This window comes from Xiphias gladius, chromosome 21 (assembly GCF_016859285.1).
Source record: "Xiphias gladius isolate SHS-SW01 ecotype Sanya breed wild chromosome 21, ASM1685928v1, whole genome shotgun sequence".
Classification (NCBI taxonomy): domain Eukaryota; kingdom Metazoa; phylum Chordata; class Actinopteri; order Istiophoriformes; family Xiphiidae; genus Xiphias; species Xiphias gladius.
In genome coordinates this window covers 26,254,690-26,278,544 of record NC_053420.1, presented here as the reverse complement: position 1 = coordinate 26,278,544, position 23,855 = coordinate 26,254,690, and the positions used below count along the sequence as shown (strand labels likewise).

Here is a 23,855-nt window from a genome sequence, read left to right as displayed (position 1 = left end):
AAGGAAACCAGTAGGACTCAATGTCTTTTATTGATTAATTGACTGTCTGTTGTTAAAATATGCATATGTGAGGTGAGGTGTGAGGCCTTGGACGAACTGTGGGTAGCAGGTCCGAAAGTATCAATAGTGCAAATTAGCTTGTAGTAGTATTAGTTAGTAGGAACAGAAGTCGGTTTCAGCAGGAAACGCTCCTCATTGTCCCAATGGCTGGACTTAAACTGTAAGGTGGCCCTGGGGCAAAAATGTAGCCCGGTCCAATTCAGATCTTTGGCCCGAAAGGGCTATTGGTGCCGCTGGAGGAAAGCTGCCGGCTCCCCTTGTTTGACCCACGTAGATAAAAAGATTCATCCTCTAGGGAACATGAATGCACTTAGCAAATTTCAAAGCAATATTTCCATTCGATTTTAATATTTCTTGTGTACATGTTGCAATTTTTGCCCAATAGTGAACAGGTGGATGAAGGAAGATGTTATTAAAACATTTTGGATTTATCCTCTGCGTTACATCAATATCAACAGCAAATTTCGAGGCAGTCTTGGCCAATAGTTGTCAGAACCGACCAACCATTTGACCAGCATTTTAATCCATAGGGCCAGCTGCTGGTTTATCATGAAGATTATGTAATAAAATTATAATCAGGCCCATCTGTAATATTGATATGATACTGGACAAAGTGGACCTTGAAGATCCTCAGGAGTAGCCTGAAGCCGCAGGTCCGGCTGATTAAGACTTGCCCGGTTTTGTTTTCATCAGAAACTTTTTTTCTGCTTTTCAATCCCAGTGGTGCAAATAGATCACATATATTTTAAATTTATGGCCTGTTTTACTCTTTACTCTTTTTTACTCTACTCGTAAATTACATAAGTTCTCATTTTGTGACAGTTGAGATAATGCTAGTGGCCTTCTAGTACCAGCTAGAAGAAGCAAAGCCCAAAGTGTTAACATGTCGAAGTGAGGAAAACTAACCATCTGTTTTCCCAGTTTTGTCTTTTGAGCTGCACCTCTTTAAGATGGGATCTGGCGGGCAGGTATCTGTAGAAACAATCATTAATATTATACGACGAGGTTTGGCTTTTCACTTTTCTCTTCTTGTCTCCTTTCCCCAGACTGCCTCTTCAAACTGTGTCCTATGAACAGATACTCCGCACAGAAACAGTTCTGGAAGGCGGCGAAACCTGGAGGCAACAGCACCACTGACACAGTCCTCCTTAACAAACTCCATGTAAGACTAACATCATTCTCTCCAGAAATATTAAATACTGCAGTGTTGCGTAGAAAATCTGTTTACAAAAATTATACTGCGGAAAGACTGCGATACGAGTGCTTTCGTGAGTAACTCTGTGCCCTGTTCTGTGTTAGCATGCTGCTGACCTGGAGAAGAAGCAGAATGAGTCTGAAAACCGCAAGCTGCTGGGAACAGTCATCCAGTATGGAAATGTCATTCAGGTGCGTTAGGGAACCCATGAGATAAGATGCTCTGGTTAACAGGACCGCTGCAGTATTTAACACCATTTATGACAGTGTATGCTTGATAATATTAACTGTAAATTCGGTTTTAATCAGTCAGTTTTAAATAATTGCTACAGCACAAAGGTGTGCTATGAGGTTGTATGTTCTAAGGCCTTATCTTGTTTAGGTCATTGCTCAGGAATGGTTTGCACATACGTATGAGATCAGCTGAATCCGAGAATAGGTCATGCCTTCCTGCGGTGCGATGTACACAAGGAGGATGGCACATACTGTGTAGAATGTCCTAGTTGCAATGGAGTGTCATTCCAGTAATAAAGTGAACACTAATTGGTTCCTGGCTCACCGTAGGGAATAATTTTAAACATAGGTATAAGAAAATGTCCTAAATGTCCCTGCAAAGGTGGTCTTAATTTGTAACATACCGTGCAAGCTTCATCCAGTCTACTGTAAAAACTCACTGGTTCTAACACCATATATCATGTTGTAGCAAGTGGGTAACAGATTATTTTGGACGGTTCTGGGAACTGTTGATTGAGTGGGTGAAGCTAAGCTACAGCAGAGGTAACGAGAAAGAATCTTTGGATAGACGATTTCAAGTACTTCAATAATTTCAAGAGTACACCAAACAGATCCAGAGATGCGTATTTTCAGTGAAGTGTTCCCTTGGGTCCTGTTGTGCCAGTCTGTGACATATTTCCATCTTTCCTTGTTCAGACCTCTGTAATTCTTTTCACTGTTTGCATTATGTCACTGATAATAGCTACTTTCTGTGACTTGTAATCATGTACCTCTGTAATTTTCCTGTTTTCCCAACAGTTGCTGCACTTGAAAAGCAATAAATACCTGACAGTAAACAAGCGACTGCCAGCGTTGCTGGAGAAGAATGCCATGAGAGTGACTCTGGACTCAGCGGGAAACGAGGGATCCTGGTTCTACATCCAGCCCTTCTACAAGCTACGATCCCTGGGAGACAGTGTGGGTAGATCGGGGTGTGAGATTCCAGTTAATCGTTCCCAGCAGGAGAAGGATGGATTTTTAGACTTTTCAAAGGGTTTGGAAACAGAAGTTACATGGACTGGCATGAAGCTTGATTTTATAAGATCTAGTGAATTAAAAATGAAAGACAAATAGCCCAATCTGAGCACCAGTTCAGGCTACAGTTTTCCCTTCCATTGGTTTAGTAATGCTCAATTTTCCAAGCGTGAGGAATTGATGATGACCTGATAGTTATCTCTCTTTTCAAGTCCACATTTGCGAGTTGTTATTGGTAGGTAAATAAGATACAGTGTGTTCACCGTGTCAACAAAACATTCGGTGGTTTGCGTGGAAGAGAACTAAGAAGTTTCTGCTAGCGGCTGGTGGAGTTAAGTTGACTAACCGGCTTATTAAGCTATACTTAATTAATCACCATAGGGAAGTGTATTCCGTGAAAACAAGAATATTTTCCACTGAGGTGTACTTACCTTTAGTAATTACACAGAGTAGAAGTTGTTTTTTTGTTGCTTCACATGTACATTGAAATAAGCCACGGACACTGACTGAAATGGATTTAAAGCCAGTAAAAGATTTAGATTAGGCCTGACTCCCAGTGTGAAACTGAGTTCCAAACTGCTTCTCACATCTAAAAGTAATGTTCTTCAGGCCCCTGCCTGCATAATGCAGGTCTCTTTTAGAGTTCATCCTAAAACTTTGTGCACCCAGTTGTGTGAACAAACACAAATAAATGATTGATGATTCAACCAAAATCTTTTTAGGGATTCTTGCTGCTTAGGCCTCCACATATTTCTTTTTTGTTAGTGAGTGATGCTCAGGGCAACACTTTTAGGGATTCTATGGGATCCAGTTCTCTAACACATAATGTGGTCCACTACTCCCCCTAGTGTTTAACTGGAGGCTAGCATGATCCAATGTATCCTGATCCCCCACACCTACGTGCTATGTTCACCTTGTGAGGAAAGGGAATAGAAGTGTTGAAGAATAATGGCTGATGTCTTGGGAAGAGACATACGTTTGATTTGGAATTTAAATGGAGCGCCCAATCCCACACGGTGGCCCCATAGAACAGCAGTATTTCATATTGTTTCAAGATTTTCTATTGCCCTTCAGTGGATGAGTCTGTATTTAAAAATGTTAATTGAAAAGACACGTATATTGTAGCTGAGAATGCCCTAATGTACCACTGTTTTTCTAATGTAAGCTTCAGATTCCTTTTGATTTTGTGTAATTGATCTAAACTAAGTACTCATCTGAATGAATTATGTTCCATGCTCCTGCAGGTGGTGATTGGAGATAAAGTTGTTCTTAACCCTGTGAATGCGGGACAGCCTCTACATGCCAGCAGCCACCAGCTAGTTGACAACCCAGGATGCAATGAGGTATATGAACACCTGCTGCCTATTAGGGCTGTACGGTAAATAAGACATCAGATGGGTTCCACATTTGCTTCATTAAAGTGGAATACGAAACATGTATGTTTTAACCCTTTAAATGTCTATGTTTTTTTTTCACTCAGTTCTCTCCTCTGCCTATCAGGTTAATTCTGTAAATTGCAACACAAGTTGGAAAGTTGTTCTGTTCATGAAATGGAGTGACAACAAGGAAACGATACTCAAAGGGGTAAGTACCCTCATATTTTTTATGAAACATCAATTTATAATAAGCATTTTCACAAGTATTTACATATACCTTCATTAACTGGCTCCAAAGACATTAGAACACATAACAAATGGTAAAAAAAAAAATATATATTTAAAAACAGTTTGTGAGACCGAAAGAAGATTTTTCAAAAAGGGAGTCGTGGAATCTTAAATGCTAAATTTAAGTCTGGAGACTGTGCTGGTCTTCCATCATGTGAAGCCACCGTTTAGTTCTTTTCTACTAATGTTTTGGGTCATTATCTTGCTTTAGGATGAACCCCCTGACCTACCAGTCTGTCTTCTGTCTTCCTTTGTTACTTCTCTTTTCCTCACAGTTCTGATAACAATATACAGATCTACTTCCTGTAGTACAGGATTGTCCTAATAATGCATCAGAGGGTGTAGTAACACTGTTTGTTCCAACTCTGCCTTTGTACAGACAGAAGGTTTGTAAGTACCTGTAGGATTTGCATTGACTCCATTGCTACAGGAAAGCTTTAAGTTAACCAGTTTCTTAATCCCTGAAAAAAGCTTGTTCTCTACGAAATTTACAGGATGTTTCAGTTTTTGGTGACTGAAACGTTTTTCTTTTTCTTTTTCTTTTTTTTTAACCTTGGACCTTGGTACCATTTAAGGTTATTCACTGGACCTGAAGTGCAGAAATTTCAATAAAAGCTGGAAAAATGGGGGTGTACTAAAACTTTTGACCAATAGTTTATACGTGTCTTTGTGTGTGTGTGTGTGTGTGTGTGTGTGTGTGTGTGTGTGTGTGTGTGTGTGTGTGTGTGTGTGTGTGTGTGTGTGTGTGTGTGTGTGTGTGTGTGTGTGTGTGTGTGTGTGTGTGTGTGTGTGTGTGTGTTATTGCAGGGCGATGTAGTGCGCTTGTTCCACGCAGAGCAGGAGAAGTTCCTCACGTGTGACGATCACAGAAAGAAGCAGTATGTTTTTCTTAGAACCACCGGCCGCCAGTCTGCCACGTCTGCCACCAGCAGCAAAGCACTGTGGGAAGTAGAGGTTAGCACAACATGTTCTCCAGATAAACCCAAATTACGTTTTTGAAGTTTGTCTGTCATTGTGCTTTTACTAACTATAGTTAATGCAAGTGACCCAACCATGGAAAAGAGAGAACATAATGTCGTTTATATTGCTTTAGTGCACACAATTAATTCTGGTTTTATAGCAATTTGACGTAAGATTTCTATATCTGCCTTCTTTTTCATGTCTTTTGCCATTACCAGGTGGTCCACCATGACCCATGTAGGGGAGGTGCAGGCTACTGGAACAGCCTTTTCAGGTTTAAACACTTGGCCACAGGGTGTTATTTGGCTGCCGAGGTGGGTGAGGTATGTGTCCGCTTCTTTACTTTCTTGTCTGATATTGTTATAATTCCTCACCCATCCATAGTGTTCATGGGCTTTCATGTGTATCTGACTTAGCAGCATGAATTTTAGTCTAAACTAGCACAATACTCTATGTCATGGTTGGTCTGGAGCCATGAGGTGTACACATACAGGGGTGTTAGATGCACAGCTCAGGGACCAGAATCTGAAATTTGGATATTTGGCATGTGGGTGTGTTTCCCAGGTGAACCCAGACTTTGAGGAGGAGAATGCCGAGCAGCGGTCCTCGGTAAGTCAGCCTGATCTCCTTCCATCTGAGTGCTTAGCAAGGTCATGTTGGTTGCCTCATTGCTATTGATCTAATCTGTTCAATTTTGTGGTGGATCTTTGCCTTTCTACTCTAGGTGGTGGACTTTACACCCTTTAATTTCCAGGTACTGTCATATAATCTTTATTTGGCTGCAGCAACCGAGCACAACAACGTCATTGTCATGTCTGCTCATACATCATACTGTCTTTGCTGCTTTATTGTCGAGGTTCCCTTTTGGCACCCTAAATCATCAATAACTCAACTGACTTTCATCTAGGTTGCGTGTGCCCTCATTTCAGTAGCACTAGATTACCGCAGGGTGCCCCCATGCCATCATCTCATCTGATGCGTGTCACTGTAAATCACCATTAGGTGGCAGTGGTGTACAAACCAATGCTGACCTCCACGGAGCTGCTGCATGCACTTGTATTTCTCAGCTATGCGCTTACAACAGTCTGTGGTGATGACTGAAGCTGATCTCTGTGATTTGTTCGACTTGAGTCAGCAGTGAAAATAAATAAGTGAAATCAGCTTCAGAGGGGGCCAGTAGTGCATACCCCTCTGCCTCATCATGGTTGAGGATCAATAATGCGTTCTGTCAGTGGTCTCCATTCATTCACATACCATATACTGTTTGTAGCCAGTGCTTTGCTCCCTCTCACTGCATGTTTTCTTGCTGCTAGCTGGATGCTGATAACGAAGCACTGCGAGGTCGTCTGCGAGCTCCGCAGGAGAAAATCATGTACACTCTGGTGCCAGTTCCAGACGGCATGGATATCTCCTCCATCTTTGAGCTGGATCCTACCACACTGAGAGGCGGGGACTCCATGGTGCCCAGGTACAATATATGTAAACGAAACCACACATATACACACATGCCAGAATCAATTCCTCTTGAGCTCCTGAATTCATTATAATTCATGTAATGTTCAGATATCCCAGAGGAAGGACGTGACATAAGGACATTTAACAAAACAAACATGATGATCTTCATTCCTCTACCTACAACTGCACATAGTAGTTTGTGTATGTAATAATGCTCAAGGCTGTTAAATACCCGACCCGTCCATATATAAACATGCCTGAAACAGCAAGAAAGTGATAATAAAATATCTGAGGCAAAGACCCCTCAAGAGGAAAATTGTTTCTGCTCTTTGATGGAGAAATAGCATCAGGGATATTTTAAAAATATGGAGGGAAATGGGTTGAATGACAAATATCTCAACCCCATTGTCAATTCAGGAAGACCACAGTGATGTCAAGACTACCACAAATCAAACAGTGGCATCAGTAAACGCTTGAGTCATGTGTAGAGTTGAAGGGGAATTTGGAAAAATCAGTAGGTAGGGATTTTCTGAACTGATGAGAGTTTGTTCAGTTTTGCAACCATGGACAAAATTTTTTTTTCTTATGTATGGTCTCTTATGTCTGGAATCACAGATAGCAGCTTTTACGCAAACTGTCCACTCCCCAGTTTATGGTCACTTCAATACTGTTCATTTTCCCTAAGATATCCTGGAAAGGTAAAATGTGGACGGTTAGATTGTCTTGTCCTTTCACTTCTTCGTAAAAAAAATCGACAATGTTGTGTGTGTTAGTGTGAATTTCAGTGTACTGGCCACCTTTTTAGATGGTACAAGCACTAGCCACGGAGAGCACGGAAAGTCCCTGCATGGCATGAAACAGGAAACGACTCTAGTGAGGAGACATGGAAAGAAAATCCTTTATGTGTCTGAGCTAAAACCACAAGTGAGATGTTATGTAAACAATGCATATGCCCTCTAACATCAACTGGCAAATAAATGCTTTATCAGGAAATTGGCTCTTTACTCCTACTACTTACTAAAGTATGTGATGTTTCATATACTTGCACATAAAAGCTGGTTCGTTGTCATGATGTGTGTGCTGACCCGTGTACCTGCTCTATATTTTCAGGTTCACTGTACATCTGTACAGTGAACTCTGATTTGTTCCTTTATTCCTGTTGCCAGTATAGTGTGAGAGGGGATGTATGGTTCTAAAATTACAATGACGTATTTTCCCTTGTCACCGCACATCAGATGAGAACAGAACCTTTCCACCTTGTGTCAAAGCCCTTAGTGTGTCACATCGTCAGGTGCGTGCCTGTATGCTGCACGCTACTGCTGCTAGCACCTCCCATTCCTACCTGAAATAACCCTGTCCCTCTCTCATCCTGGGAGAACCGGTGCACAAAGGTAAGCCTGTTAGCTTTAATGGGCGGTTACGTAATGCCTGCCAAGAATACGGCTACTGTCTGATCTCTGTGCAGAAACCCTGACGCACATCGACTCAAGCACACACGTGGAGCAGGCTGGATGCTTTGAGAATGAAGGACGTAGTTGGCGCAAACTGTACTATGTGTAAAGGTTTAGTGCTTAAGGGAGGAGAGATGTTACTGTACAGGTCACGACTGGCTTGTCTTTAATCGTGCCACACACTTAGCTAAGGACAGCCAGTGTAAGCAGTCTCTTCCCCACCCAGGTAGTTTGTTTATAAACCTTGCTCACATGTTACTTCTGAGTAACAAGATCGAAACTGATGTACCACTTATTTCAGTTCACCTGTTTTCAATACAATGTGCAGTAAATCCTGCCTTTATGATGCTCATCGTCTTCTGTTTTTGATTTCAGAGAGATGTTGATTTATGATCATTTTATCATCATTTATGAGGCCTTAGAAAATAGTGGTGGAGTGCTGGACTGTGTTATAATATTCTGCCTAAACAGGATGCTCGTCATGCTCTAGTTACAGTACTTGTGTTGAAAATAAAGCAAATCAAGTGAAGGTTATGAAGCTGGTTAATGATAAAAACCACACACACCACACATGAACACAGAGAACACAGAATTTAAAAAAAAAAAAAAAAAAAAAAAAGGGCACAAAATGGTAACGGAGAAAAAAAGAGGTTTGACATGCAACAAATGGTCCTGGCTCTAATCGACAGTTTACGATCAAAGTATATCATCATCAGCCCCATAGAAACACATACTACTACTGCTTCTGCAAATAGCTGAAGTTCTTCTTTCCTCTTTTACTTCTAGTTCAAGTTTTTATGCACATTAGTATGTTCTGAATATGAGCCATGGGATCATCCAAACTAAAGGGTTTTATTCCTTTCGGAACATGAATGTGCTATTCAAATATGTTGGCAATTGGCCCAACCGATTGTGAGATGGGGTGTGTGCTAAAGTGGATATTTTAGCCTGAGCATGGCTCTAGAGGAAAGCTCATGGAGAATCCAAAATGAAGAGTTCATCTGAGCCTTTTAAGCCTCCTTTTAAATTGTCTTCTGATTAGTTCCTCACAAACACAGGTGGAAATGTTGCTACAACAATGCTCTGATAAGACATGGAAAGTTATTTTTTTTATTATTCATTTATTTTTTTAAAAATGAAGAAATAGGTATCTCACTAAAGGACAATGTAGGTTCTGGGCCAGGTCCAGTAGTCAAAAGTTAAAACAACGCCGAAGTAGTTGGTTTTGTCATCTCAGACACTTTCCGCTATTACTTCTAGGAGCTCCTACGTGAGGCTAAGACACTTATGTACCAACACGTGGGTCCACAGCACCAACAACCCAATTGACAAAGAGGAGGAGAAACCTGTTATGTTACGGGTGAGTAAGTGATGACTAGGTCCAGATGTGTAGCACGGCTGAGGTTTTCTGAACAGGTATTCTGAACACAATTGATTTTTCCAGATTGGAACATCAGCAGTAAAAGAAGACAAGGAAGCTTTCGCCATTGTACCAGTGCCGCCAGCAGAAGTGCGTGATTTAGACTTTGCTAACGATGCAAGTAAAGTATTAGCATCTATTGCTGGCAAGCTGGAAAAGGGTACCATAACACAAAATGAAAGGAGGTATGTGGGGAAAAATATCAACAGTGGAATTTTTAAATTCCGCATTATTATTTGTTGTGTACTTAGTGTTACTATGCATTGATTTGTAAATATCTAATGGAAGGAAAACACTGATTCACTGAAATAGCTGCTGAATTGCTCTGTAATGTTTTTCCGACTATGCTTTGTACACCTACATATGTACACTTTCCAGGTTTGTGACCAAGCTTCTTGAAGATCTAGTGTTCTTTGTGGTAGACATCCCCAACAGTGGGCAGGATGTTTTGGAAATCATGGTCAACAAACCCAACAGAGAAAGACAGAAACTCATGAGAGAACAGAATATCCTTAAACAGGTTGGTCTTAAACCCCAGAGGCTGTAACTGCATTGCAAGTTTATGTTTAACTACATTTTGGGGTATTAAAATTCTCCCCTTCCATTGCAGATTTTCAAACTTCTCCAAGCCCCTTTCACAGATAGTGGTGATGGTCCCATGCTTCGATTGGAAGAACTTGGGGACCAGCGCCATGCTCCTTTTAGACATATTTGCAGGCTTTGCTACAGAGTGTTACGCCATTCCCAGCAGGATTACAGGAAGAACCAGGTGGGTGGACACAATGGCGCTGCTCTGACCCTCATAGTATGAGTTTTCCTTTGCTGTAACTGTTCCCTCTTTCATGTTCTTTACAGGAATACATAGCCAAACAATTCCGCTTCATGCAGAAGCAGATAGGATATGATGTGTTAGCAGAGGACACAATAACAGCTCTGCTCCACAACAACCGGAAGCTGTTGGAGAAACATATCACCGCTGCTGAGATAGACACATTTGTCACTCTAGTGAGGAAGAACCGGGAGCCAAGGTGAGGCTCACAGGAAGGGACAGGCCCTTGCTGATATCATAAAAGTGACATAGAAGCAAGGGCTGTGGCCATATTGGGTCACATTTGGTGGTATAACAGCTCCTAAGGAATTTAAATCTATGTTAATGTATTTAAATGTGTGCAGAGGGGCATGAGTGTAACTGCTTGTGCATGACTTTGGCACGGCAGGTAGTTTGCTGATGGTGTGGTTTTCTGCTGCATTTAAGTCCTGTCAAATTTTTTCAATGATATGTGAATCAGGCTGATCCAGAAGGTTTAATAAAGTTTGAACTGTTATAGTAACGAGAGAAGTGGAGTGTGCATTGGTGTTTCAATGTACTTTATTACTTTTACTTATTTTAATTCCTGATTTAGGACTATAACGTAATCTGAAATTGGCCATGTATATCTCTTAACTCTTATCCTGATCATAGTGTCTATGGAAAATATTTCATGCTTTGTGATCTGTACCCAGGTTCCTGGACTACCTGTCAGATCTCTGCGTGTCCATGAATAAATCCATCCCTGTGACACAGGAGCTAATCTGCAATGCAGTACTGGACCCTACAAATGCTGACATCCTCATTGAGACCAAGTGAGCTCCTCATTTTTCAGAAGCATCAGAGTTTTTGCTAACCTGAAATGAGCCTTCTGGAGTAACCTTTGCGCTGTTCTCCAGATTGGTCTTGTCGAGGTTCGAGATCGAGGCAACGACAAATGGAGAGAACCCAGTGGAGGCAGAGGATGAAGAGGAGGTGTGGCTGTTCTGGAAAGACAATTGTAAGGAAATCCGAAGTAAGAGCATCAGGGAGTTGGCACAGGATGCAAAAGAGGGCCAGAAGGAAGATCAGGAGGTGGTCAGCTACTACAGGTGAGATGTATTTAATTATACACATATGAATACATATACGCGGCTATAAAATGATATTATACTGATTTGATTAATCTGAAGGGAATATTTGTCTTCTGCCTTTATTTTAAGATATTAAAGTGCAAAATGTTTTTTTTTTTTTTTTTTTTTTTTTAAAAATAATAATATCACCACACAAGCATATGTAAGAATAATGAATATGACAATAGCTCAATTCTCATTAAAAAGACACAGCTCTAATAATTCCAAACTCACATAAAATTTCCTCTCAGGTGCCAACTGAACCTCTTTGCCCGGATGTGTCTGGACCGTCAGTACCTGGCCATCAACAAGATCTCTGGTCAGCTGGATGTGGATTTGATCCTGCGCTGTATGTCCGATGAGGACCTGCCCTATGACTTGCGCGCCTCTTTCTGCCGCCTGATGCTTCACATGCATGTGGACCGTGACCCCCAGGAGCAGGTTACGCCTGTCAAATATGCCCGTCTTTGGTCTGAGATTCCTTCCAAGATCGCTATTGATGAGTGAGTTCATCTCAGGAGTACATTTAATTGACTTGTGTTTCCATTCCGGAGATTGTCTGTGCATCTCTCAGATGTGATTTCTCCTCTAATTATCCAGCTATGACAACGATGGAACCACCAGAGATGAGATCAAAGAGCGGTTCTGCCTCACAATGGATTTTGTGGAAAACTACCTGAGAGAGGTGGTGTCGCAGAACATTCCGTTCACTGACAAGGAGAAAAACAAGCTTACCTTTGAGGTACTGCCTCTTTCTGGATGGTATGAACAGATGATTAGTCACATTGGTTTAATTAAACTAAAATTCATTGTTTTGAATTCTCCTGTCTGTAGGTAGTGAACCTGGCAAGGAACCTCATATACTTCGGTTTCTACAACTTTAGCGACCTGCTTCGACTGACAAAGATCTTACTGAACATTTTAGACTGTGTACATGTCAGTACCATATACCCCATCAACAAGATGGAGAAGGGAGAGGAAAACAAAGGTAAACATCCATCTCCAGAGGCTTAACTCACTCAGCTCTCAGTTTCTTTCCCTTAGCCTCAAACCTATCTTGCAGGAACACATTATTGAAGGACCAATTTATTCAAGTAAACACTGGTGAACTTCTCATTTTCGTAGCTATGTGCATTTAGAAGAGCTACAAGGAATTTGAAGAAAAGCAACTACATTACAATGAAATTTAAATAGATGTGTATTAAAAAGCAAAATGACCAGAAACTGAATCAGAAACTGAGACACCATGGATATTTTGTTAACTATGGATCGTTAAGTTTTTTTTAAGCTTTGTAAAAATACGTAAGATCATTCCAAAAATATCCACCATTTCCATGAATTTAAATGTGACTCCTCTGTTTATGTGTTGTAGCTGGCAGCAATGTCATGAAGTCCATTCATGGAGTGGGGGAGCTGATGACCCAGGTAGTTCTGCGAGGAGGCGGCTTGTTGCCCACCACACCAACTCATCAGCCAGAGGGAGATGTGGTCAAAACCCAGACTGAACCAGAAAGAGAAGACATCATGGTCATGGACACGAAGCTCAAGATCATTGAGATCCTGCAGGTAGGGCATAGGAACACTAGTTCTTCCTTGAACCCAAATGCTTAGCCCTTATGTCTGTATTGCAACATTTTTTTTTTTTCTTTTCCTTCAGTTTATTTTAAATGTACGGCTAGACTACAGGATCTCCTGCCTGCTCTGTATTTTCAAACGTGAGTTTGATGAGAACAACCCACAAGGAGACAACACTGCCAGTCAGAATGGAACCAATAACGTCACGGGTCAGATGCCAGGTATTAAACCACACGATTTAATGATGAACAGTGTAAAATGTATGATTACTTACCATTTTGTCCCATAGGAATACTAGCAGTGATTTATTTGAAGAATTCATTCATACAATTGTTTTGACTAACTCTAGGAAATTTTGACTTTGAGAACATTGAGGAACAGGCAGAGGGGATCTTTGGAGGAAGGTAATCCATTGCTTGCTAGTCTTTCCAAAGCTTTTTTTTTTTTTTTTTTTTGAAGCAAAATAAAGGAAGATAAAAGTTTAAGTAATTTTTGTTCCACTGTCTTGACAGTGAGGAGAACACTCCACTGGACCTGGATGACCATGGTGGTCGTACATTCCTGAGGGTCCTGCTGCACCTGACCATGCATGACTACCCTCCTCTCGTGTCTGGAGCGCTTCACCTGCTCTTTAGACACTTCAGCCAGAGGCAGGAGGTCCTCATGGCCTTCAAACAAGTAATCCCTACCAATCCTTAACACTCCATTTTAATATCTGACCCGGCCCGCATCTATATTTTGGTGCAGCACTAGAAACTTAGACATTTTCGGATTTCTGACATGAAGGTTAAGTTTGTACATATTTCCCTTCACTGCACTTTAGGTCCAGCTGCTGGTGACAAGTCAGGATGTGGATAACTACAAGCAGATCAAGTCAGATCTCGACCAGCTGCGGTCTATTGTCGAGAAGTCTGAACTGTGGGTGTACAAGAGACAAGGAGAGGATGCGATGGACGGAGATGGACCTTCAGAGTCTGACAACAAAAAGAAGGTACAGTGAACGATAACCTGAAAACACTTAACAATTGTTGAACTGATGAAGAAGGACAATTCATTAAAAGGCTAATATACCTCAGTATAGATGATATTGGAGTACTCCTATAAAACTTTTGCTTCTTGTTTTGCAGGGAGATTCACTTGGTTCTGACAAAAAGAAAACAGAAAGCACCAGCAGTTACAACTACAGGGTTGTAAAAGAGGTTTGATCATTTGTATATTAATCTTGTATTTTCACGTTTGTGACCTGTTTTCTGTAATTAAAATCCTCCTGCTGTTGGTCTCCAGATCCTGCTGCGCCTCAGTAAGCTGTGTGTCCAGGAGGGGAGCTCAGGGAAGAAGAGTAAGAAACAGCAGCAGAGGCTGCTGAGGAACATGGGAGCTCACAGTGTGGTGCTTGAGCTCCTGCAGATCCCCTATGAGAAGGTGCAACACTGGAACCAAATATTGCATCACATGCCGAATAATTAGCATGCTCTAAAAGCACTACGTAACTTTGGCACATTTGCAGTTTCCCATCAAGATAGGATAAATGAAAAAGAAGTCTGACTCTGTTATCTGCATTAGGGTGAGGATGTCCGAATGCAGGAGATAATGAAACTGGCTCACGAGTTTCTGCAGAATTTCTGCGCAGGGAATCAGCAGAACCAGGCTCTACTCCACAAGCATATCAACTTGTTCCTTAACCCAGGGGTGAGTGGTACAGGGTTACTCCGAGGGATTGTTATACAACAGTTGATACAGTTCAGTTTCCAAAATACTATCTTCCAGGAAAACAAATCCTGTAATTCACACATCCATACAAATTTTGACGGACTCTCCTTGTTGTCCTTTCTTTTTCCATCCCTCTCAGATCTTAGAGGCAGTCACCATGCAGCACATCTTCATGAATAACTTCCAGCTGTGCAGTGAGATCAATGAGCGTGTGGTTCAACACTTTGTCCACTGCACTGAGACTCATGGTCGTCATGTCCAGTATCTGAAGTTCCTGCAGACCATAGTGAAGGCCGAGAACAAGTTCATTAAGAAATGTCAGGACATTGTCATGGCTGAGGTCTGTTCTAAGATCCTTATACCATCAGAAAAAAAAAGTTAGTATTGCTAGTAATAGCAGCTGCAGAAAAGGTCATTCAGTGAAAGCAAAGAGACAGAGGCGTTAGTGACACCAATAGATAGAAAAAGAAAGGTACCGGTGAATGTGATTTACTGTAATACTAACTAGATGTCTTCGTACCATGGTTTCCCCACTCAGCTGGTGAACTCAGGCGAGGATGTTCTGGTCTTCTACAACGATCGTGCCTCCTTTCAAACACTAGTCCAAATGATGCGTTCAGAGCGGGACCGCATGGATGAAAACAGCCCTCTCATGTACCACATCCACCTGGTGGAACTGCTGGCTGTCTGCACTGAGGGCAAGAACGTGTACACTGAGATCAAGTGTAACTCCCTGCTGCCCCTGGACGATATTGTGCGGGTCGTCACCCATGAAGACTGCATCCCTGAGGTGTGGATAATGAGTTTTATTTATTTCTTTTGCAGTGAAACACACAATGTAGCCTGTGCCAGTAAAGCAGGCCTACATGAAGCTTTACAATACGATAAATCCATTAGACAAATACACTTATCAAATACAGATCTACAGAATCCATATGACTGACTCCTGTTGGCAGTGAATGTCTGTCTAAAATCTACAGTCGCATTCTTAGTTTTTGATATGTTTGGCTGTAGAGGGGCATTGTCACACAGTTTAACAAAGTCCCTCACCACAGGACAATGGTCGGTTTTGCAGCAAAAGCCAGCAGCACAAATCTGCTGTCAAATGTTTGCATAAATTGCACCATGGTGCTGAGTCAGCATGGACCAAAACTGCAAAGAGAAAAATTTCCTACACCTTATAATACAAATGGGAGTCTCAACTTGAAGTAGGCACGTTTGCCAGATTGACACAGCACATCTTGCAGTCTAGTAGGTTCTGACCCTACAGCTAAAACACTTTGGAGCTGAAACATGTTGCTACATACATGCTGTGTGTCAGGCATGCTTACAGTACAACCCTGGTAAAGTAAATGTGGTTTATTAAGTCTGTTTGTTTGCATTCTAACAGGTTAAGATTGCCTATATCAACTTCCTCAACCACTGCTATGTCGACACAGAGGTGGAGATGAAGGAGATTTATACATCCAACCATATGTGGAAATTGTTTGAGAACTTCCTGGTGGACATTTGTAGGGTAAGCCACAATGTATCTGAGAGTGTGATCAATAGGAGGAGAATGCCATGCTTTGCCATGGGTTTGGGTGATTATGCTAACACAGCAGGCATCGAACATATGTCACCTATTGCCCCCCGTCCAGGAAATGGGATCCAGTGGCTGTGCATCATGCCGATATCTTTTCTGTCCTTTGCCTAGGTGTGCAACAACACCAGTGACAGGAAGCATGCGGATACCATTCTTGAGCGTTATGTAACCGAGACGGTCATGAGCATTGTCACATGTTTCTTCAGCTCTCCTTTTTCTGACCAGAGCACAAGTCTGCAGGTAATCTGGACTTTGGAGTATAATATTTGAGATACATATAACAAACAGTCTTGCAATTGCGATTTAAAGTCTATAAATTATGTACATGTTTAGTTGTTTGAAATAGAGGAATCCTCCTCGCATACATACTACAAAATATGACATTCTTCCCACAGATGGCCAGCCATATGTATGTAAGTAAAGGTGTCTCTCCCTCACATTTGTTTCCCAACTTTTGGGCGTGTTACTTATCAACAGGCTCTGAATGTAAAGAGGTATCTGCACTGTGTCGGTTTCCACATTTTCAAAGCTTAGTCAGCACCCAGACTCAGTTGTTCCCAGATCTGTGGGTGTGTTGCACAAGATTTTGCTGGGACATGGTGCAGATGATGCACTGTTGCAATGTGGTCACACTGTTTCCTAGATCTTGGTGTAGCGGTGTCCTTTTGCCCTCAAGTTTCCTAGTTAATCATGACCACTACCCTCCATAGATTGCCAAATACCTTGTGCAGCAAGTTTGTGGTGTAGTTTTACAGACAGTTGGCTACTCAACACACCATTTTCTGTTATGTGAACTTGTTTTCTTCCAAGTAGAAATTGTTGACTTTTTATGTTACCCTTTGCACATCCTGAAAAAATTTGCTTGCTGCTGTTTTACCAATACATGATTACACCACGACCCTCTTTCTCTTGCAACAGGCCGCCATTCTTGGAAAGATAACTGAGGTATTTATTGTGCTCTAGGGCTGTGGCCAGCTGATAGATTGCTCATTCATCATGGTCGTAGAAATCAGTTGTGCCCTCTGTTAAACACTGGTTTGATTTGATATGCTGGGAGTGCACATGATTATAAACAGCTGGCCTACTGGACCTGAAGCTGTAGACCTTTCCACCATAGGTGCTCTAGTATCCTTATACAGACATGTTTAGCACAAATTGGGTTTTGAGTTAAACCTAGTGAGGGAACACAATAATCCTTCGTTGGTTGTTAAATTCTACTTCACCGTTTTTACTCCTCCATCTATGGTTTCCTTTCTTTACATTCTCTTATTGTCTTACAGACTCGTCAGCCAGTATTTGTACAGCTGCTTCAGGGAGTGTTCAGGGTATACCACTGTAACTGGCTGAACCCTGTTCAGAAAGCCTCAGTGGAGGCTTGCATTAAAGTACTCTCAGACGTGGGTAAGATACTGGGCTAACACCCACCACCAGCCTCTGGCATCACATCAGAAAGGGCATTTTGGCACAAGTTAAAAACATTAAATATCTATATTCTTACCTCTACCCAGCTAAAAGCAGAGCCATTGCTATCCCAGTTGACCTGGACAGTCAGGTGAACAACTTGTTTGTCAAGTCCAATAATGTTGTGCAGAAGAGCATCCTCAACTGGAGACTATCAGCAAAGAACACTTCCAGACGAGACTCCGGCCTGACTAGCTCCAAAGACTACAGAAACATCATTGAGAGGCTGCAGGTCAGTAGCAAGACATACTTTTATTTTTAATTTTATTCACAATTTCGGTGTAATTCATTTAACATTTAAAAAAAAAAAAAAAATTCCAATTTATTTAATAGTTCAAGCAGACATACAGCTCTGGAAAAAATTAAGAGACCACTGCAAAATGATCACTTTCTCTGATTTTACTATTTATAGGTATGTGTTTGAGTAAAATTAACATTTTTGTTTTATTCTATAAACTACTGACGACATTGCTCCCAAATTCCAAATAAATATATGACAAATGGTCAAAATAACAAAAAAGATGAAGTGTTCTCAGACCTGAAATAATGCAAAGAAAACAAGTTCATATTCATTTATAAACAACAATACTAATGTTTTAACTAAGGGAGAGTTCAGAAATCAATATTTGGTGGAATAACCCTGATTTTCAATCACAACTTTCATGCGTCTTGGCATGCTCTCCACCAGTCTTTCACATTGCTGTTGGGTGACTTTATGCCACTCATGGCGCAAAAATTCAAGCAGCTCAGCTTTGTTCGATGGTTTGTGAACATCCATCTTCCTCTTGATCACATTCCAGAGTTTTTCAATGGGTTCAGGTCTGGAGATTGATCTGGCCATGACATGGTCTTGATCTGGTGGTCCTTCATCCACAGCTTGATTGACCTAGCTGTGTGGCATGGAGCATTGTCCTGCTGGAAAAGCCAATCCTCAGAGTTGGGGAACATTGTCACAGTAGAAGGAAGCAAGTTTTCTTCCAGGATAACCTTGTATGCGACTTGATTCATTCGTTCTTCGCAAAGACGCCTCTGCCTGGTTCCAGCCTTGGTGAAGCAGCCCCAGATCATCACCGATCCTCCACCAAATTTCACAGTGGGTGTGAGACACTGTGGCTTGTAGGCCTCTCCAGGTCTCTGTCTAACCATTAGACGACCAGGTGTTGGGCAAAGCTGAAAATTGGACTCATCAGAGAAGATGACCTTACTTCATTCCGTCAATGGTCCAATCCTTATGGTCTTTTGCAAACCTAGGAGCCTGTTTCGAACGGTTCTCGCCATGCACTTCACCCCAGTTGCCATTTGCCATTCTTTTCGTAGTTCACTCTGAAGCTTTGTCTTCGCCAATGTTTGCTGTTTGACCTTGTTCTTATGAACCGCCGTCTTAGAAATTTTAAGGATGAAAGCAACCTGACGCTCACTGTATCCCTCTGCCAGTAAAGCCAAAATTGAACCCTTCTTTTCCTTTTGGCATGGTCAATAGTTATTTTTTGATTCCAATTACTTTTGAGGTACTACTAGCACTGTTATTGCCATCCAGCTGGTCCTATTGCAAGAGGACTGTGATGACCAAAGCAGTGTTTTTTTTTATAGTTTTCCTCGTTAAATTAGATTTAATTTAGATCACCCAATCAGTACCTCAGTAAGTAGATTGAGGTGTGCTTATGTTGGTATTCAACAGACACTGGAATGGAATGGCTGTCATACATGTAGAGATGCTGATTTTAGAAACATTTGCAGTGGTCTCTTAATTTTTTCTGCAAAAAAAGTAAAAACACAGGTTAAATAAAACATTGTTAAAATGATTTACTTGGCTGAAAAGCAGCTGCAAATGTTGTCAGCTGTGTGTATAAAGAAAGTCAGGTTATGGAGGAGAACAGGAATCAGGCTTTTATAAGGTGCATCAGCGACACATCTAATGGCAGAGCGGTACCGGACAACGAGTTCTTTCAGTAGTGGGAAGATGGTCATTTGTGCTGTAGTCAGTCTGCCAAAGAGTTCTTTGACTAGGAATAAAGAAGGTGCAAATACTCAAAATCACCAAATGAACAACAAGCACATCCAACTTTAGTTGTCTGTATTGATTGTATAGGTGACCAGTTACTGTAGTAACACTATGCCTATACTAACTGATCATTTCTTGGCACATTTTTTTAAATACAAAAAAAAAATTAATAATAATCTGTCATAAAATAATTGTGTTTTACAGATACATTCTGTCTGCACTCATGGAGTGATTTGTGTTTCACTGCAATGAGAAGCACATGAAAAAAAAATCACATTTTCCTCCATCTCAATGTACTGCTAAAAACCAAATGCAAAGAAATCAGAGAGAATTATGGTGAAACATCTAATTTATCATTTGTTTTATTGTATAGATCAGATATGGTTTCTGGGACATTTTTGTCAACCACAAAGTTATCTATCTAGAGTTATCTATCTTATCTATCTAGTAACTGTCTGGTGTATTTAAACTATATATAGTATATCACTTCTTAGATTGCATCAAAAGAACAGTACATTTCCTCTTCCTCCCTAGGCTTTTTGTGGGAGGAAAAGGAGAACAATAAGCTTGACACTCATGAAAGCTATATCTACAGTACGTTTATGGTACATCTTTACGGTAGACTGGGACCAGTGAATACAAGTGTGATTCAAATACTGTGGGTGACTAAGTCAATGATAATGAGAATAAGCTCAGCCTGCCTTTACATCTTGACTGTATACCGTTGCATACCGTAGGTATAAAAATGTGGTGTGTGTCAAGACTCCCCACCAGTGTCATTAATTGTTGGTAAGATGCCAAGAGTGATACAGTGCTTTTGGTAACTGTGCTGCAAACAAAAAACTATAGCAGTGGTTCCTAATTACATCCCGAGGGAAAAAAAAAAAAAAGAAGTTTTTAGTAATAGGCCAAGCTGTTACACCCTCTTTCTTGTAACGCATGACTCAGTATTCAGTGGAAGTCTGGAAAATCTCTGACCTGTTATCTCTACTTACACAGGAAAGATGTGGCTTTTAACGTTAATAATATGTTTACTTAAATGAACAACTCCAATTATAAGTAATGTGGTTCTCAAAGTGGTTTCCTTCCCATTTTTTTCCATGACTTCATTTAGGGAACAGAATTCCTCAGAGTCTATGTTTTTTCTTCATTGTCTACTATGTTTTTTTTTTTTTTTTTTTCCTGCCGCTCACTAAAGAGCCTACACAGTATTATAATTAGTACCAGACTAGCAGGCCGCATGATGCAACTTTGCTTGTTTGTTTATTTTCACACTAATCATCACCAAATGTGACAGGAAGCGCATAGAGAAGTGGGATGTGGTGGTGCATCATACGTATGGTTTGACTTGTTTATGCACAGTATGTGGTGTACTCGATATGCCGACTTCTGTTTCTCTTACATTAATCCATAAAGCAGTGACACAGATATTTTGATGTTGGCCACAGCTTGATTTCTCGGATGAAATAACTCATTTGGATGCATACGTTACAGTCATAAAAACACAGTTTCGGCTCATTGCTAACCTCTGGCTGTGTGTCACTGTGCTCTGCAGGACATAGTGTCAGCGTTGGAGGACCGTCTGAGGCCGCTGGTCCAGGCTGAGCTCTCAGTGCTAGTGGACGTCCTGCATCGTCCAGAGCTGCTCTTCCCTGAGAACACAGAAGCTCGCAAGAAATGTGAAAGTGGAGGTTTCATATCTAAGTGAGTCTAAACCTCCAGCCACCAATGTCACAGCTGGGTTAAGGGACTTTCTTGAAGTTTAGATAATATATAGTTAAGGTTACAATTTGGACGACTGGTGGAGATGGGACAGCCTGAGAGTCTGTTGAACTCAAGGGTGCAAGTGGGCATACTAGCGTTTGTTTTTTTTGTTTTGTTTTTTCCTTTCATATTGTAGTGCAGCAATCTGCTTGTAGGCCTCGTAAAGTCAGTCATTTAGCAGAATTTACTCCTCTGCCATAGTTTTGAATCAGGGAGTTCTTTTTTCTGGATGGTACAATATGAACACATGCACATAAACACGCACACACACACACACACACAAATATATCAATTTGGTGTTATGTTATACCTGATGAGAGCCCACTGGGCTCTTTTAAGTTCTCTGAACGCCTCAGTCTAGCCATCAATCCGACTTTATTTGTGTCACACTTTTCATATATACACAATGTAACACAAAATGCTTTACATAGTAAAAACATCAGCTATGTTGTGTAGGAGGAGTTTTCGAAATTCAATGCTGAATATCGCCTAATTTATGGTTTTCTGTCATTTTCATTTACATGCAAGACACTTTGACATACTGTCAGGCCCTTCTCCGCCAAATCTGTTGCTTTAGACTAAAAGAGGATCATTCTATGATGGAAATCAGCCAAAATTATTTGGTGTGATTATCATAGGTATGTTCAGTGGTGGAGTTGGGTGGTTGGAGAGCTACAGCTTTCGTCAGACCATTGTAGGTACTCACTTTTCTTTTTCTTCCCCTGACCAGACTGATCAAACACACCAAGCAGTTGCTGGAGGAGAATGAGGAGCGTCTTTGCATCAAAGTACTGCAGACTCTGAGGGAAATGATGACAAAAGACCGGGGCTATGGGGAGAAGGTAGAGACACGTTCCTTGTTTGTTGTTTCTCATCATCTGCTTGTACCGATCTCCAAAAACACTTTGCTCACATCTCAGGATACAGTGTTCCTGTCCCACTTCACCAAACGTACTGGAAGACATGAGATCAAAAAGCAATAAAATAAGATAAGAGGCTGAGCTCTCTTTGGTTGCCTCTGGAACAGAAATAATCCTTATGTACTGTATGTCGTCAAATCTTTTATTTGTGATCCCTTCAGCCAGGCCAGTTTGTGAATTCTCGCTGTCATATGTAATTTTATGTTTATCAATCTCTGGCACATACGAACAGATCCCCTCATTGCTTTCTCCCGAAAACACTTACTATCAAAGAGGAGGTCCAAATAATCAAACTAATGAATATCACCATTATTAACACTATTAACAACATGCATGCTCCAACTCTCTCACTCAGCTTATTTACAAAACATTCATTGGCTTCTAATGCCCTCTTGTACTTATCTCTAATTAATCACTTCAACTCTGTCTGCTTGTTTTCTAGTGTAAGGCTAAATAGCCAACAATAGCACAAACGCTCCACAAGTTGAAACAAAGTCAGACCACAAACTAGACAAACTCAGCAGCTGCCAAACATTTGTGGCAGTAATGTGGCGTGAAAGGTTGGGGAGAAGAAGAATGTTACAGTGAACATGGAAGTTAATAGAGTAGGTTTCAAAATATTTTTAAAAATGTGTTTTGGTGGAAAACACTTAATGAAACATAAGTGTGCTTGTTTAAAAAAACACTCTAGGGGGTAAATTTAAAAGGACAGAATAGCATTTCTTTTCGAGTCACGCCTCAGCACTCAAACCATTTAGAAAAACACAAGCACTGAAGAGCGAATTGGGAGTTATAAAATATATACAGTATTTTGTATTACCTGTAATATTTGGCTTCTCCCAAATAATATCTATGCACCAAGTTAAAGACGACATGAAGACAGGAGTAGCACTCTACTACATCAGCATATGTAAGGAAAGGTGGAGCGAAGTGACCACAGATTTTGGTGAAGCCTTTGAAGGGAGGACCAACTGTAGATTTACATTTAGCCCTTATAAAATCAAAAGCTCTACTTGCATGTATTGCAACATATATGATTAGGCCTTGAGTTGCATCAATGACTGTTGTTGTAACTTTACAGTTTATGAAGCTCCACTCTTTTCTTAATCCATTTTGTCTGTCTGTTGCCATAGATGCAGCACACTCTAAAAAGAACATTTTGCACGGTTGTCTTTGTTGTGACAGTAGACTGAGTGTTGTGAAGGTTGAAACCAGTTTCTTTTATTCCATTTTACAACTTTAAGTATACTGCTTATAAAGGTATTCTCCACCGTGGACTCCTTCATGTTTTACTATGTAACAACGCTGAACCATAACTGATGAAACAGGGATTTTGTTTTACAACGATCAGTAGAAATAAGAAGAAAAAAATCTATGTACAGTCAAGATATGTGAGTAGTCTTACATACATCTGCAGCTGCAAGTTCCAATCAGGGAAGGGGCGCAAGAAAAAAGGTTTTGAACAC

At 40.9% G+C, this 23,855-nt stretch overlaps 1 protein-coding gene across 13 annotated transcripts in view; it reads left to right on the top strand.

Annotated features, from left to right (window-relative positions):
• The window catches only part of itpr1b (inositol 1,4,5-trisphosphate receptor, type 1b), an 83,305-nt gene that overhangs the window by 13,376 nt on the left and 46,074 nt on the right, over positions 1-23,855 (top strand). For 4 of the 13 annotated variants that reach the window (XM_040159821.1, XM_040159823.1, XM_040159818.1 and 1 more), the window contains 38 exons: positions 1,107-1,222; positions 1,360-1,446; positions 2,287-2,445; positions 3,747-3,845; positions 4,003-4,086; positions 4,974-5,120; positions 5,345-5,449; positions 5,691-5,735; positions 5,851-5,880; positions 6,440-6,594; positions 9,293-9,392; positions 9,477-9,637; positions 9,831-9,972; positions 10,063-10,221; positions 10,308-10,480; positions 10,956-11,075; positions 11,160-11,351; positions 11,624-11,875; positions 11,973-12,114; positions 12,207-12,360; positions 12,745-12,938; positions 13,030-13,168; positions 13,297-13,351; positions 13,460-13,625; positions 13,771-13,938; positions 14,075-14,146; positions 14,232-14,369; positions 14,511-14,636; positions 14,797-14,997; positions 15,196-15,447; positions 16,048-16,173; positions 16,354-16,482; positions 16,638-16,655; positions 17,161-17,187; positions 17,523-17,643; positions 17,751-17,935; positions 21,261-21,409; positions 22,200-22,311. In XM_040159821.1, coding sequence (XP_040015755.1) covers positions 1,107-1,222; positions 1,360-1,446; positions 2,287-2,445; positions 3,747-3,845; positions 4,003-4,086; positions 4,974-5,120; positions 5,345-5,449; positions 5,691-5,735; positions 5,851-5,880; positions 6,440-6,594; positions 9,293-9,392; positions 9,477-9,637; positions 9,831-9,972; positions 10,063-10,221; positions 10,308-10,480; positions 10,956-11,075; positions 11,160-11,351; positions 11,624-11,875; positions 11,973-12,114; positions 12,207-12,360; positions 12,745-12,938; positions 13,030-13,168; positions 13,297-13,351; positions 13,460-13,625; positions 13,771-13,938; positions 14,075-14,146; positions 14,232-14,369; positions 14,511-14,636; positions 14,797-14,997; positions 15,196-15,447; positions 16,048-16,173; positions 16,354-16,482; positions 16,638-16,655; positions 17,161-17,187; positions 17,523-17,643; positions 17,751-17,935; positions 21,261-21,409; positions 22,200-22,311 — 5,000 coding nt within the window. The remainder of the gene's footprint in view (positions 1-1,106; positions 1,223-1,359; positions 1,447-2,286; positions 2,446-3,746; positions 3,846-4,002; positions 4,087-4,973; positions 5,121-5,344; positions 5,450-5,690; positions 5,736-5,850; positions 5,881-6,439; positions 6,595-9,292; positions 9,393-9,476; positions 9,638-9,830; positions 9,973-10,062; positions 10,222-10,307; positions 10,481-10,955; positions 11,076-11,159; positions 11,352-11,623; positions 11,876-11,972; positions 12,115-12,206; positions 12,361-12,744; positions 12,939-13,029; positions 13,169-13,296; positions 13,352-13,459; positions 13,626-13,770; positions 13,939-14,074; positions 14,147-14,231; positions 14,370-14,510; positions 14,637-14,796; positions 14,998-15,195; positions 15,448-16,047; positions 16,174-16,353; positions 16,483-16,637; positions 16,656-17,160; positions 17,188-17,522; positions 17,644-17,750; positions 17,936-21,260; positions 21,410-22,199; positions 22,312-23,855) is intronic. The other 9 variants (XM_040159828.1, XM_040159826.1, XM_040159824.1 and 6 more) reach the window with 4 other exon arrangements.